Consider the following 17,644-nt stretch of genomic DNA (forward strand, 5'->3'; position numbering starts at 1 on the left):
GTGTTCAGCTTTTACCTATAAATGTTTAGTAGGTGTGCATCGTTTTCTAAATATAGGGAAGGGAGTTGTTGGATACGCTTCCGCCATATAAATTGCGCAGGGACCGATCTAAATGATGTAAACCCCTAAGATTGAAGGCCAAGCAAGAGAATGGTAATTGAACTGTGGTGACCCTAACGGTTCAGGGGCCGTGTCGGGGGTGCCACACATAGTTACCCCTTTCCCTTGTACCTCTTTTACAATTCATTGAAATCGACATATATAAAGGCAATTCAAGATATTTATAGACCGACTTTGCATTAGCAGCGGTCCTTTTTTTTTAAAGATATCATACTTAAAAGTGTGTGAATTCATAAATGATTTCATCATGTTAGACATCACAAACAATGTATGTAACGATCCTACCCCAATTACACTCGTTGCTTATGTCAGTTTTAGCATTCAAGAGAAGTACATGGAAAACATTGTATACATGAAACCATAGAAATTTATCCTAACCCAGATTTTGGGGCCCAAATTTGTGGTTGAGTTCACACTTGTAGAATAACTTTTTGATAAGATGGCCACCAATTCAAATGGAAAGGACACTCGATCAAACTGATTCTAAACTTGAAGAAACAAAATATCACACCTCGAATTCTAGCAAAAAAGGGAATAGGATGGCTATCTTTCCACCTGAACGATGTAGCCTCTATCTACCCAAAAGTTGTGACATCCTGAAATTCAAGCCCTCTGAGGGATGAGTGAAGGTGAATTTCGTCAATGCATTGTTGGTTGATCTCGCTCGGAATTGATCACTCGAGATACTGACCTTGAGGGGAAAGACTAATGAGGACAGAACTCATACGACTAAAGGACTTGACCTAGGAAAACGACTTGACCGTGAAATTTACGTGAGGACGATCCTATAGATAGCCATGCCGATTCTAAGGACAACTAAAAGTCGATTCGCAGACAGAACATAATGGAACGACGAGTGATTCCGTTTACTGTTATCGAATCCATGAACGACCTTATGTTGATCCTTAGTAATCGTGTATTTTGAAATAAGAATCTATCATCCATAATTTCATACAGTCAAGGACGTCCATGCGTCGAGATGTCTTGAACGTGGTTTGGCACGAGTCGGTCACGCGTAAATCCTCACAGCCACCCGTTAGTTTGAGTTGTAATCGAAATGGCATTTGGCGAAATTGACATGGCAAAAGAACTTAGGATTGGACTTCGAATTATCGGGAATGTCCGGGACAGACTTTGGATGAAGCTACATCAAACAGTTGACAGAGCCAATTAAGCCGAGCAATTGGAAAATGGATTTTTGAACCGAGGAAGCGAGCTCATGAGGTCGTGGGCCGGGCCAAGCCAGTGTGGGCCCTAGGCCCAAAGTTGGACAGCCACCTTAATGGGCCTAAGTCAAGCAAATAAGCCCATTGGGCAAAACCTACTATTTATCTTCTAAGCCCATGGGCCAATTCTTATCCTTCCCAAGCCCAACAAATTCCCAAGCCCATTCCTATTCATGGCCAAGCCCAATCCTTAGGCCCATCCACCAACTTCAGCCCAAGGTCAGATTTGTAATTTTTGCAAGGTGAAATGACCAAAATACCCCTAGTTGTAAGGAGAAAAGGCTAGAGAAGAGAGAGAAAATGATGATGGCTCGGCATGGGGACTTGAAGCAAGCATTGATGGGGGTCTTGACAGCCCTCACTTCACTCTCTCTCTCCCCCATTCGGCCTCCCTCGAACGGAGCTCTCTCTCTCCTCGTTTTCCCTCTCCTTCAGTTTCTGCTCCAGCTGACCCTTCAGTGAAGAATCGAGTTAAAAGTGGTCTTCCCGGATGAATCAGCCAACGAGCCACCTATCACTGTGACCGGGAGAGACAGACCGTTCCAACGAGCCCAATTTCGTCCCGAACGGAGCCGCCGGACGGCATGGGCGCCGCCGGGAAGGAACCGGTCGCCAGTCCGTCGGTCTGCCTGCAGCCTGCACTGTTTCGCGTTTTCGGCCATTTTTCTCCCATTCCAGTCCTTCCTCCGCCCATCCCAACCTCCAATAAGATTCCCTTGACCTCCAGGAGCCGCCGGTTGCCAACCACCTGCTCGCCGGAGCTCAGATCAGCTTGTTTTCGCCGTTGAAGTTGCTGTTTTCTTCTCTGCAGTTTAGCCCAGATCAGAAGCAGAAGACAGCAAGGTTTTGGAGACTTCGTGGCCCGTTTTCAAGCCCTTCCCGGCCTCCGTTGGTATCGTCGCTTCGGGGTTTATCGACTGCCTTGGCGTCGTGGTCGCCGTGAACTCACTGGCGCGCAAAACCGGTGAGTTTATCCTCTAATCCCTGCTTAGTAAGTTAATTATGCTTAAGATGTGTTTAAATTAGTCTAATTAGGTTTAGGTGGTTAGATTAGATTATTTTAATGTAAATTAGATTAGTTATATGATTAGTTTAATGGATGTTTAATTATGGCTAATTGTATGATTAAATTAGTGTAATCTTGTTTAAGCCCAAATTAATTATTTTTAATTAATTAATTATTTCGAATTTATAAATATTATTTTATTAAATTATATTATTATAATTTAATATTTAATTATTTAATAATTTCGAAAATTTTGCCAGAATGGCCGATCGTTAGAATTTCGCGCTGATCGCATTGGTGTGGTCAGTTTGTGCTAATTGTATGTTTAAATTGAAAAATTGAGTGATTGATAATTATGGTTAATAATTCCAAAAGTGTGGGATTCTGTGAAATTGGAGAAGTTTTGGTATTTAACTTGAAAATACCCGGTGTTGGCTTTTAGCACCGTAATTGGTTTGTATGACCAGTTTGAATTGATTGGATTGATGATTGATTTAATTGAAGTATGGATTGGCTTATTATTGAATGAATAGCTTTGGCGAGCATTAGTTTATATATATGTATCAGCTTGGGCGAGCAAATATTATATACATATATATAAGCTTGTGTGAGCTAAGATCATTTTATCAGCTTGTGCGAGCACGATTTATCTATCTATAGCTTGAGCGAGCTATTATCTATCTACAGCTTGGGCGAACTATTATCTATCTATACAGCTTGGGTGAGCTATTATCTATCTACAGCTTGGGCGAGCTATTATCTATCTATACAGCTTGGGCGAGCTATTATCTATCTATACAGCTTGAGCGAGTTACCGTCTATATATTACAGCTTTGGAGAGCATGTGTCGTATTAACAACTGGTTTGATAGACAGTATTGAATGATAGATAATAATGGTTGATAGATAGTACAGATTGAAATGGAAAGATAGATAGTACGGATTGAAATGGAAAGATAGATAGTATGATTGAATTGAATAGTTGGCTCAATTGTGTGATTGAGAATTGAATTGTACTGACGTGCAGAAAATGACTGAGGCGAGGTAAGTACTCCATCCTATTTGTGTGGCTAGAGCGCCGTGAGGCGTATTTTCTTCCTAATCGGGTCTTAGAGGGTAGGACTAGCTGAGATATCATCTCATTCCGGTTGTGGGACAATATTTCAGGTCCCTAGATGATGATCGTGGAGGACCGGAAGTCCTGGAGTTTGGAAAGTGGAGGCTGAAGAATCGGCAAATGGGTTTGACTAGTGGATGTTAAGACAGTCCCCTTTTTGTTGAGCCGGTCTATTTTGTAGACAATCCAGTGTTGTATATAAACCTATGTGTTTATAAGAAAGCTTGATTGATTGTGATTGATTGCCTGATTTTCTATCCCAAGTTAAATGTTGTCAAGGGATTTGTTTTGCTTCCGCATGCGTAATAAAATAAATGGGTTGGCGATGTGTCCTAGGAAGTCACATTTTTATCAACCGAAGTGGGATGTGCACATGCTCGGAGGTTCAGGGCGTGTCAAAAGTCAACTTCAAAAATCTCCTGAATAACACTCTCACTCTAATAGCCACTAATTGAGGACCTGAAAAGCATGAAAGATGAATGGAATGAGTAACCATAGCCTAATGAGTAGTACTCATATCTTCTAAGTAGATAGAGTATCCACTATGTACTTTACAAAATAATATTAAAACTCATTTATCTCAATTTCATAACATAATACACATATAAGATAAAGATGAGTTCTATCATTTTAACATAACTATATACATATAAAAAAAAATACTCCTTAAATCAATATCATTATGACAAACATCAATGGTTAAGTCCATGTTTAAGTCCATTAATCAATCTAAAAAAAAAAAACCCATGTCAATGGTCCATTATATCAACTAATATCAAGTCACATGTCAATAGTCCATCCATTGGCCAAACCCCTACTTAAATATCTACCACGACACGCATAATGCTCCATGACAAGGTAACCAAGCTCACCTTTGGCAAGGTTTCCACTTATATTGACGGTAGCTAGCTCACAAGAATATCCTAACTAGTATGCATACCTACAAACCCCTTATTGGGCTCATAGCGATATTAAGTACCAACACAAATTCACAAGAATATCCTTCACAATTCACAAGCTAATTTGGAATCAATATCACAAAACGGTTTCACAAACCAAACATATAATCTTTCTCTCAACTCCATTCATCAAACATAATACATTTTACGAGGCATTTCTCAAACCATTTCGAAATCCATTTTATAAATCATAATACGTTTCACAAACCATTTCAGAATCCACTTCATAAGCCATATTTACAAATCAACCCATACATATACATATAACCTTTCTCAACAACTTTCCAAAAACATTTGGCAAACCATTTACAAATATCAAATTGTAATAACTTATAATATATCAAATTTCTATAATTTTTAAGAAATGAGTTTACTAACGTATGAATGCACAAATCAACCAACGTGTAGCTAAACGGGTTGATGATTTCATAATTCTATCAATTAAACGAGAATCAACATTAAAACTAAGTAATACTCTACCTCAACTACAAAATGGCTAAACTACATCTAAACACGAACAAAACAACTTCTACGCACTAATAAATCGCTCATTGAAGTGATTATTTAAGCCGTTCACCATACGGAATGTGAATGTGAAATCCTAAGACTCTCACTCCAAATAAACTATCACTCAAAAACAACTCTCGACAAACCCTATGGCTTCACGAAACCATAACCCACCATTTTCATAAAATCTCATAACTCAACAACTCAATAATCGGATTTCGCAACTTGATTTTCACAAAACTTTGAATATATGACATAATTCCCAAAACTACGACATAACTCCAAAAACTACTCCGATTAGAAGAATAAGAGGTGCAAGCACTTACCATACATTGCAAATCAAAGTAACTCCAGCCTAGTGAGGCTCCCATAGCATGTACACACAAAGCTCTTTCTCTTTTCCCCTTTCTTTCTTTTTCTTTCTTTTCTTTTCCTCTTTGCTTTTCTTTATAAGCTAAAGCATCCACTTAATTTTTTTCTTTTCACTTTTCAACCCCTTTTTTCCTTGTGTTTTTTGGTCCCACTAAAGGCCAATATTACACAAAAGGCCTATTCTAAGAAAAGCATTTGAAAAAGAAACTAGAGATAGGCTAGCTTTGATCAAGAAAAACATGTATTAAGTTCTTGCTTACAATGGGGAAAAGGTAACATATATATGCTCATATTGCAATATCCTTCTGGAATCATTTCATGCAAACAATTAATTAACCTTTTGGCCGAGGAAAAATGGATTTGTCTGGGGATAATTCCCAATCAGAAACAAGAGACCCATCATAGTTTTCAATTTGCTTTTGATAACCAGACAAAACTAGGAACAAGATAATATCACAACAATAACATGAAAGAGCAGTCAATGCATGGAGAGGGTTGCAAAAGGTTGGAGGCTGAACAAGGGAGAGATGCATCTAAGGAAAATGGCCAAAGCTTCCCTCCCTCTCCCCGTAGTCCATGAAGACAAAGTTAAAATTCGAAAAAAATAAAAAAAAAAAATTAAAAAAATAAAAAGGGTTTGCAGAAGCTTTATGTTGCTTTAGCAAAAGAAGGGGGTGATTGAAATAAAAGTTAATCCTAAAGTGAATCATTTGTTGTACGGGCAATTTATTGGGTTTTGAGGGGTTTAGCTCTCCATGGGAGGAGAGATGCTCCTAAGGTAAATGGAACAATTTGCTTTTCTATCACATGCAATTAAGCGAGAGTTACTTTATGGGCGAAATTTATGGAGGGTTGATGTCCATGTGTCGGGACTTTTTGTGTAAGCTTTTTCATATGGAAAAATGATACAAATAATTCATGAATTTTAACTTAATGTATAATGTGATCTCTAAATTTTTAATTTATTTAATATGATCTATCAATTTTAACTCAATGTGCAATGCAGTTCTTGAACTTTTAATTTGTTTAATGTAATATTTGATTTTTTTTTTTTGTATATATTCAATTTAGTCACTAGATTATATGAAAATGTTCACCCTGATTTTGAATTAATAAAAGACTATATTGAACATTTACATACCACTTAAAGACAACATTAAACATGTATAAAAAATATATTGATCATATTGAACAAATTAAAAGTTCATGGATTACATTGCACATTGAACCAAATGACAACTTTTTTAAATTAACAAAATTAAAATTATATCTCAATATAAATAATATTTGAATTCTAATATAAGAAATTCAAAAAACAAAAAAATAATGAATTAATTATTATAATTTAATCTTATTTTTATTTTCATATATTCGAATTTAATTATTTTTTATAAAATAATTTCAATATATTAGTATTTTGATTATATTAGTACAATCTACTATTTAATAAAAATTTATTAGAGAATGATGGGAGGGGAAAAAATAAAGAAGAAATTAATTAATAAAAGAGGGGAAAATAAAATAAAAATGTGCACCCCTCGACACGGCCCCCAATTTGCTAGGGTCGCCACAATTTGCTTACCTTTCACTTGTCCTAATAACATGCTACTCTAATACCATTTCAATTGTAGCGGGTCCATAAATCCTTGGGGGTTCGTATAACCTTAATCGGTCCCAGCGCAGTTCATATAACGGAAGCATACTCATCATCTCCCTAACCCATACACAAACTAAATAATACAATGCAATACAACCTTTCATATATATATATTAGGGCCGAATCACTTTTATTTACATAACTAAGATGGATTTCACAAGTCGGTACAACAAAAGGCCAAGACTTTAACTAAGCTCGGCTAAACCCAAAAGAACCCAACTATACATCATACATGTACATCTATCCATAAGCTAGTGTCAGCCATCCCAAAAAGTATCAACCTCCACCAATCACACACTCCTATCACACCCATCTCGATGCATCGGCCAGTGGCGGCGGCAGCATCCCTATCATCCTCCTATCTCGACAAACATGGACAGATAGAAACTCCTGTACTATATCAGGTAGGCTCACATCATACATGACCAAGACATGGACGCGGATAAACACCAGACCATGAACACCGACGCAGGGGTGTTCCTTGCACTCGACCTCAACATCAGATGGTATACCATCGAATGTACCACGTGTGACAGATGCTAGAGGCATCGCTCAATCTGAAATGTTGGTCCCCAAAGGGGTGAGCACAACCACTCAGTAGTAAAGATCCATCAAACTACACAATGCATTAGGCAAGACAACACAATTTCATGCGACATGCATATATCATCCATGCCATCATGCATATATGTCCATGAGATTCATTCACGACCTTACTAGTCATATTTCCCATGCCAAGTAATACCAATTCAAGTTCATGGACAATTATATCTCATGCCATATGCACATACCCATACGCATAATTCATGTCATCCACATAATCATGTATATATCCTCATGAGATCCATTCGATGCCAAATAGTATCAACTCAATTTCACAGGCAATTATATCACATGCCATATGCACACACACACATGCATGATTCAATTCTCATTTTGATATTCAAAAGGATCTCATCATTCTCCTAGGGACCACTGCTTGCATCCCTCATTTATCGCTCGCATACAACCTGGCATCGCGAGGAACCTCTGGCACAAACCTCCGGGCATCTCGCACTCCAACTAGCATCATGAGGAATCCCCCCAGCACACACCTCCAGGGCTTCCGGAATTACATACCAACATACCACCAGGTATCCCCCTAGAATTACGTACCGTATACCACCAGGCATCTCGAAACTCCCGAGGACCCTTTGGGCATGTATTCATAATACAATCAGGCATCCAAAGGGCATCGACTCATTCGAACATTTGGGCATCCTGACACTCCCGGGGCATCGTCGGCTCACACCTCCGACGGTATCATCATCACCACAATATATATATATATATATATACACATATATATATATCTCATTTTCAAATAAGCATTTGATGCAATAATATTCGAGGTCTAAACCTGCCTTTTGATGTCATATGATATGCCAAATGTCACCACATATGCAGCATAAATAACCACTCAATACATCATATTTCATAAAGCAATTCATTTGTTTTTCAAAATAGGACAATTTTCGGATAAAGCAGAATGCACTTCTTTAATAAAAATTCTGGAAAAATTAATAAACGATCTCAATAAATTCTAAAAATTTCACATGATGTAAAAAAGACCTAGAGAAAAATATTTCATGCAGAACACCATGTCAAGAAAGTTTCACATCAATCACATAGGTCCATACATCACAGCAAAAGAAATTCCAGCACCCCTTTTTGCACAGTTTCGGAAATAATTTCGATTAAGCCCTTAAATGAACTCCAAAAATTCTGAGATTTCAACATGTTATAACTAAGACATAGAGGTAAAATTTTCGTGAAGAAATCGAAGTCAGATTCGTGATAGATCAAAAGCTACAGTCACCATACTCTTCCTAACCCTCAGTGACGCTTTCCAGATCTAACCATTTCGAAGAAAAATCATTTCACCGACCAATACTTGTCCGTTTCTTCTCAAATTTTAGTATGTTATTTCTCAAGATGTCTTCTACAACTATTATCAAGGACACGAGATCAAATTCGGAATGGATACTTGCACAAAATTCACATAATCACAACAGATCAACATAACAGTTTCCAGATCTAGTATCTTTGAAGAAAAATGGTTTCACTAATGAATAATTGTATGTTTTCTCTCAAATTTTGATATGTTAATCTCCAAGAAGTCCTCTACAACTTTCATCAAAAAGTCGAAGTGAGATTCCAATTACAAAATCGCATGCAGCTCACGAAATCACCAAAAGTCGAACTGTTCCTACATGCAACAGCTCACTTGGAAAAACCACCACCATTCACTTGAATTTCCAGCATTCAACATCACAACTCAAGCATTTCCAGCATTCAACAGCACAATCACAGCAAGCAAAGTGTAGGCTAACGGACTCTACTTTCCTCTAATCCAAAGAAAATTGCAGCAAACACGACGGCGGGACAAGGCGGGCTCGACAGCGGGACTAGGCGGACGCTCGGCAACAATAGTTTTCTTCCTCCTCCTCTTTCTCTCTCACACACCTACTTTCTCTCTTTCTCTCTGTCTCTCTTTCTCTCGCATGACAACTCTCTCTCTCTCTCTCTCTCTCTCTCTCTCTCTCTCTCTCTCTCAGTACTCCTCGCTCACTCCGCTCGATCTCCCTCTCTTTTCTTCCCTTCGGCAATGATTAGCAATCATTTGATTGCATGCAAATGCCACTTGGCTAATCCCTTTATCTACCTGTTAATTTTCATGTAGGTTGATGGGCCATCCTTTGGGCCAACTCCTCCATCCAATTGACAGCAGTCCTTTGGGCTTCGCAAGCCAGGCCTTAGTGGCCGAATGGTGGGGCTGGTCTTGGGCTTAAGAAAATCAATCCACTCTTCTCTAATTTTTCCCATTTAATCTTCACCTAAGTATACACCTAATTACCAATTCATATGGCCATAATATTATGTAACATAAATCAATAAAATCCAACTTATAAAATGTATGGCCAAGAATAAAATTTTCCTATCAAATAATGGTCAATTGAAAAGCTCGGCCTTAATCTTATTGCAAATCATGAGTCTAATGGCTACAATATAATTTGATGGTGTTTCCATCACCTATTCATGGTTCATAGCATATCTAGGGGTTGTCATGAAGTTTTAGGATGCCACAAAAAAAAAAAAAAAAAAACCAAATAAAATAAAGTAAGCTAGAGTATCGCGAGAGATTTTTACCATTTCCATTTATAAAAAATTTGGTTCATTTTTACTAATGTGTCATTTATACCAAATAATATATATAATATGATGTGGATTTCTCCGACTATATTACTATAATCACCAAACAATATCAATTTTTTTTTGATTTTATGTCACATCCTATTTAGTCCTATCTCGATTAAAAATCCATACAACATTTGTAGTCAAAAGGGCTTGAGATTTTCCACTATGATAAGACTGTAAGAAATCAGCAAAGCTGAACCAAGAATTCTAGCCAAAGAAAAAATCCAAGAATTGGCCGAGCAAATGCCCCTGGATAGAAAGTCAATACATGAAAAGGAAATGGAATCATGATTGGTATTTTTCTAGGAAGATGCCTTCTTTGACTAATATTCTGTTATCATATGGACATTTTTTTATTTTATAAACAAAGTCCATAACATGATTGAACTTGATCACAGACCAATTAAAGTTTTTTTTTTTTTTTTTTGAACTTGATTTGTTCCATAGAAATCGGATAATTTGAAAAATGTTTCCTCAAATTGATTGCTTGTATAGTTTAAAAAAGAAGAAGAAAAAGTGAAAATATTTTCCATTAACTAATTATTTTAAATGGTATAAAATGATTATTTAAAAATATATATTTTTAAATCATTTACTTTTCGTGAAATAATCGCACAATCAAGTGAGAAGAGAATATCTAGTTAAGAAAACCTTTTTACATTTAGGGTCCATTCATTTCACGGAAAATGGGTCATTTCCAAAAATATTTTCGCATAAGTTATTTTTTTAGAAAAATGACAATATTTTCTGGTGTTCGGTTAAAACCTGAAAATGTTTTGGAAAATATTTTCCAGTGTTCGGTAAGGAAAATATTTTCTAAGACATCACCACTTAGGCATGCATCACTTACCGACTTATAAATCCATCAAATATGAACTTGTCTTTAAATCAGACAAACTTACTTCATATCTTTGTTCCCTCATTATCACCAAACGCTCATCTACTCTAAAAAATGTTCGTATGAATTTTAAAAAGAAGCAAAAGAGAAACGAAGCAAAGCATGTACAACCCTCATGAGAATCTTCCAGTTGAGTGGCCTGTTCTCCCCCTACGTCTTTTGTGTTCTAATAAACAAAAAAAAAAAGAAGCAAAGCATATAAAGCACTTTACTTGAGCAATGTACAACTGTAGGATATAATAAATAAAGAAAATGATAAGCAAGAGTGCAGAGCGCGAGCTTAAGATTGATGAGCTCGAGATTCGCCTAGCAATGGCCAACAACTAGTCAAGAAAGAAAAAGATGGGAAACAAAGAAAAAAAAAGAAAAAGAAAAAAAAAGAAATAGAAAAGAAAAAGGAAATTAAAAATAATTTGAATTAAAAAAAAAGAAAAAAATAATTAAAAAATAATTTGAACAAAAAAAAGAAAAAAATAATTAAAAAATAATTTGAACAAAAAAAGAAAAGAAGAAAAAGAAATGGGAGGAGGAAGTGAGGATTTGTAGAGGTGTGAGATAAGAGAGATCAAGTGAGGAAAATGTTTTCCACTTTTCAAAAGTAGAAAAAAATTTCCCTTAATTTAGAACACTTTTTTTCCTTTCATGAAAAACATTTTCCCCAAGGAATTCATTTTTTGTGAAACGAACGCCGGAAAATCCGAAAAATATTTTCCCAGAAATTATTTTCCGTAAAACGAATGGAGCCTTAATCTCTCTCTATTTATGTGAGCTTCGGTTCAGCCTCTTCTCTTCACTCGCAAGTCCTGACTCCTAGAGACTAACTTCATCACCGCTGCTCAGCCTTTCCCGATCACCCCCTTCTCAATTTCAGCAACTCAATTCGAATCCAATCATGGGTGTCGTCAGTTACGACTTTGAGATCACGACCCCGGTCCCTTTGGCCAAGATGTTCAAGGCTGTTGTCCTCGACAGTGATAACCTCATTCCCAAGGTGCTCCCGCAAGCCATCAAGAGTGTCGAAGTCCTCAAGGGCAATGGAGGTCCCGGGACCATCAAGTTGATCACTTTCAGCGAAGGTTAGGTTGTTTGTGTTAGGATTGCCCAGGATCAAGGTGGTTCCAACCTTATGGAACATCATGATGAATGTTTAAAAAGATAGATATGTAACTTGGTTAATTAAGATGTTTCTAATAATTGATTTTTCACAAGTGATCATGTGCTTGATTCCGATCGAGCGAAATCATGCCATGTCTAAGTCAATCGTATTGGATTGCGGTCGGAACAACCTAAATGGCCCAATTGATGCCATCAAGATCGTTGCTTGCGATGTTGAAACTGGCGAGTTCTAAAGATGAATATTACTTTTTTCTTTGATAGGCAGTCAGTACAAGACAATGAAGCACAAGGTTGAGGCCCTGGACAAGGAGAACTTCACCTACAGCTACTCGATCATTAAGGGCGACGTGCTGGGCACCACCTTCGAGAAGATTAGCTACGAGGCGAAGATCACCGCGTCGCCCGAGGGAGGCTCAGTGTGCAAGAACACGAGCAAGTACTTCACCATTGGTGAGGTGGACACCACCGAGGAGAAGATCAAGGCCGGGAAAGAGAAGGCGTCCGCAATGTTCAAGGCCATCGAGGCTTATCTCTTGGCAAACCCTGATGCCTATTGAGTAGATCCCATCGCTATCTTGACTGTTCATCGTACTGTGTTAAATATGTCTAGTTGTGCTAAATTCAAAAGGAGAGAAGATGAGTTTTGAGTCGCTTTATGCTTGGAGTTAAGCATGTTGGGCCGATGAGTGCTGTTTGTTCTTGTCTTTGCTCAGGATAAGAGAATGAAAGGTGTGGCAGGAATCTGGTGCAGTGGTTTTGTGGAATTTTGTAAATTGTGCTACATATGTAGTGTATCAAGTTCAAAAAAAAAAAAAATTCAGTCGACTAGGGCCGCTCTAAAAAGGAAATGTTTTCTTGGCTTTTGGGAAGAATACAATCAAAGTTGGAAGGATGGAAAGAAAAGTTCATTTCAAAAGGAGGAAAGGAAGTTCTCATTAAATATGTCATCCAGTTAATTCCTCACTATGCTATGTCGATTTTCAAACTTCTTGTGTCTCTTTGCAGATATATAGAAAAAAGTATAGCTTGTTTTGGTGGAAAAATGATTAGAATAGAGCAGGGATACATTGGAAGAAATGGGATATTCTAAAGAGGAGTAAGGACAATGGAGGTCTAGGATTTCGAGATCTTCTTGAATTTAACAGAGCCATGCTTGGGAAGCAAGCGTGGCAACTACTTCAACAGCCTCAAGCTTTATGGAGTCAGATTTTCAAGGGTTTGTATTTTCATTCCACCAATTTCCAATGGGCGATAAGAGGAGCTAGACCCTCATGGGGATGGCTAAGTATTTTAATGGGCCGGGATGCTATATTACCTAATGTTAGTAGGTCAGTGGGTAACAGCAGGCAAATCAGAATCTGCGAGGATCGATGGTTACCAAGAGGAATTCTTGGTGGCCCTACCACTAGAGAGGAACCAAAACTGGTGGTTGATCTCATCGATCCTATCCACAACAGCTGGAACACATCTTTGCTACAAAGATTTTTTGATGACCAGTTTATAGTAGATATTCAAACCATTCCAGTTAGACCTACTTATGCTGAAGATAAGCTAGTCTGGACAGCCACTAAGAGCCGACATTCGGTAAAGAGCAACTATCATGTGCTTTCTAATCTCAACAGCAACAACAACAACTATACAGCATCAATATCCTACCAGCATCCTAAAATTCTGTGGAAACGTATCTGGGCTATGTGATAGCTCCAAAACTTCATATATTTCTGTGGTCGGTCTGTCAAAACGCCATTGCATCTCGAGATAACTTATTTCAGAAACATATTATTACTTATCCAATCTGTTAGATTTGTCAACACGGCATTCAAGAGACTTTAGAGCACTTATTCCTCCTATGTCCGTGGACTACAGCTATTTGGGCTCACCCACAAATTAACATTGCTATGCAGCCCCATACGGTCACTAGACTAGAAGTTTGGTTAGCAAAATAGGTTATTTCATTGAATCACTTACCTGGTCTAGAGCTTGTTGCAAACATTTTGTGGCAAATTTGGAGAATGAGGAATGGATTCATCTTCCGTGGCCATCGTCTGGACTCAACCTTTGCAGCAGAGAACACCTTAACACAGACTCGACTATATCAGGCCAGCATCCCGGCCCTTTTGACAAGACCTACAGCACCACAACACCCACATCGGATTTGGAAACCACTGGATCCATGTATTTTGAAATGCAATGTTGATGCATCTTTTCAACCAGGAAGCACACATGGTTCGATGGCTACTATAAGTAGAGATCAGTATGGAAGACTTACTGATGTTTATACTATGAGATTTCCTACTGCATCTGCACTAATCGCGGAGTTTCAAGCTGTCACCTTTGCGCTTCACCATCTGCAGAGACAAGAGCTTCATCAAGCTCCGATTGTCCTAGAATCGGACTGTAGTATCGTTGTTGAGGCTGTCATAGGAGTGGAGACGTCGCCATGGGAGACTCGACCTCTTCTTGCGGAGGCGACTGCTTTACTTTTGTTTTTCCCTAACCTATTGGTTCGTTTCTGCAAGCGAGAGGCCAACACTGTGGCCGACTGGGCTGCTAAGGCCCACATTTCTGCAAATTCGGCCCAAAATTGGAACATCTTCCCACCTTCTATTTTGCTAGACCTTGTATATGCTGACGCCCTAGCATCCGGTTGTAAGTTACTGAAATTATAATACATCTTCTTTTTCAGACCAAAAAAAAAAAGTTGAAAAAAAGTTGAATAAACTCGATATTTTGTTGGTATCATGAGATTCTCTAATTTTCAGCAAATTTCATACAAGAAGATAATTCGTGAGTAACAAATGAATAAATCCGAACTTCGGCATGATATCTCGAATTTGGATTACTATTTAAAATTATCAATGTGGTAGAATCTTTCAGAAATCGTTATGCATATGATCATTAACAAAAAGTACATTCTTATTATATGTCAAGAAAGCTACCGACAAAATAAAGTTCATTTTTTTAGGGTTTGGACTTATCTTATTGTAACACTCGGGCTATTTGAAATTCTATTTAGCTAATCCTATCTTATCTCTTGATGGGGACATTGGGATTAGAGACAAATGCTTCAACACTAATAATGATAAAAAAGAAAAAGAGAAGCAAAATATAACGGAAAAGCAGCAGCCTCCACTTCCCCCAAATTTAGACGATGAGCTGATATTGGGACACCCCGACAGCCGACCCAATATTGACCGAGTCAAACTGTCGGTGCTAGTGAAGTTTGAATCAACCTTAAGTTATAAAAATGATTTCAAAAGGCCTTACTTCATACATTTGAATCAGATCTACCGTGACATTAGGGCATTATGAATGAAGAAATATATTATATGATGTTTATATCGCACAAGAAGCTAATATGATATCACCAACTAATTAAGCATTTTCGTTTGCTACATATTAAACCAGACAAAATTCGATTAATACGCTTTTCTCCGAATAAGGACCTTTCGTTATAATATCTAATCGGCACATCATCGTCACGTAGTCCTACCAAATCATTGTTAGATCGAACTCCACAAGAATCATTTCAAAGTGATGGCCACCCATGTGAGCTTGAGAATGTTCATCTTTTGGAACATAAACTTTGACATTTCAACATGAATCTGAAAGGAACCGTGTGATCAAAACATTGACTCATTCTTCTTTAATGAAACAGAGTCAGCAGTAAAAGTAATGAAGCTAGATTATGACGGGGAAGCATCCAGGAAATCTTCCCTCTTCCCTACGAATGACACAAACGTCGACATTATTGGAAGACTCAAATGTGTTAATGAAGGATGTGCTCGACCCATGTCTTCCTTTTTCGACCGTCCAACTGGTCAAGGAAGTGGTATTTATGGTGATGGTGGCACCAGTGTGCACGCGGATGAGTCTCAATTCACGACCCACCATGCGTTTGTCGTGCAAGAATTATCTACATGCACTCAAGCTTGATTGTCCAAGCCACTAGGCTCTGTTAGAATATTTAAATAATAACTTAATGACTTCCCACCCTCAAGGGTATCTGCATTCAAAGATCTCTTGCATGCTAATAAGTATAATTTGGGCTTGAGATCCATGCCTTTTGTCCTCTTTCTTTATTATATGATTTAGACCATTGTGATGTTGACCTAGATTACTAAACGAGGCAATTAAGAATCATTTAGAGGGCATTTTAACATAATCTCACACATCTCTTGCCGAGGGACTTGGAACTGTTATGTTGAAAATATGTCTCGATTTGAGCCCGTTGAATGAGAGTATGTGAACTCAACCACGTGCGAGTCAGTAGAGCATGTGAATTGGCCGAAATTGTCAGAAGAAGATCGCATGCGGATCTATGAGCCGCAAGCGTGAAGAATGAAGAGAGCGTGCAGCCGTGAGAGGGGAAGACCATTATTTTATTCTACCTCTTTAATTGCATGCACATGGACGTGCATGCATGGTAAGAAGTGGACGTTGAAGACCAAGACAAAAGTAAAAGTTTGTAGGCTTGTTTTGTCTTCTTTCTCCTTGTTTCTTTCCTTTGCCATTTGTTTATTCAGCTGCAGACAACCAAAGGAAAGAAAGGATAAAATATTACCTGAAGGAGTTCAACGTCGTGGAGATGGTCTTGGAAGACGGCGGCCATCCTTCTTTCGCGCTTACATTATGGGCGCACGTTTTCTGCCTCATTAAATGCAAAGTGTGCATGCGTGCCCGTGAATTTTGGTGGGCGTCAGTGCTGATTGCGAGCGCCTGAATGGCTTCACATTTTCTGTCTTGTTTCGCCCTTAAAAGGCAGAGGAGCGAAGGAGAAGATGGCGCCGCGCTGAGTTATTTCTGTGGCCGAGAGAGAGAGAGAGCTGAAGAGAGAAGTCGTGAGGCTTCAGAAGCTCTCGGCAGAGAGAGATTTTCTCGTTGAAATTACATCCGAGTGTTTTAGCCAGTTAAATTCTTGTGAGTAAAATTTATTTAATTCATTGAGTGAGGTTTCACTAGGAATTATGAGAGGCTAAACACTGTGTGAGTTATTTGGGTGTAATTTGGGGCTGGAAAACACTAAGAGTGTGTTTGAGTACTCGAGTGATTGTAATCTCCGGTGTATCGCTTGTTTCTATAGTGGAATTCCGTGCTGCTCTCTCCGTGGACGTAGGTTCCGATATTCGGACCGAACCATGTAAATCCGGTGTCCGATTTCCTTTCCTTCATTCCGACTATTTTATCCGATTCGCTTGGTCTGTCTATATTCTGCACGCGCGCGACAACATGTTAGGCGACGATGAATTCAATTCCACCTGCAAGAATGTTCAAGGCCTTTGTTCTCGATGACAATCTCATCCCCAAGCTCCTTCCGCAAGCCATTGAGGATTTTGTCACCCTTGAAGGTGATGGCGGTCCCGGCACCATCACGTTGTTTTCAGCAAAGGCGAGTGCTTGCGCTGTCTTCTAATTTCACTCATTTTGATT

General features: G+C 38.3%; 1 protein-coding gene across 1 annotated transcript; it reads left to right on the forward strand.

Annotated features, from left to right (window-relative positions):
- Positions 1–11,990: 11,990 nt before the first annotated feature.
- On the forward strand, positions 11,991–12,771 carry LOC120285996 (major allergen Pru av 1-like). The gene is made up of 2 exons (XM_010065857.3): positions 11,991–12,174; positions 12,476–12,771. The coding sequence occupies exons 1-2, from the start codon at positions 11,991–11,993 to the stop codon at positions 12,769–12,771; spliced, it is 480 nt and encodes a 159-aa protein (XP_010064159.2).
- The last annotated feature ends 4,873 nt before the right edge of the window (positions 12,772–17,644 follow it).

Source organism: Eucalyptus grandis, chromosome 1 (genome assembly GCF_016545825.1).
Source record: "Eucalyptus grandis isolate ANBG69807.140 chromosome 1, ASM1654582v1, whole genome shotgun sequence".
Lineage (NCBI taxonomy): Eukaryota > Viridiplantae > Streptophyta > Magnoliopsida > Myrtales > Myrtaceae > Eucalyptus > Eucalyptus grandis.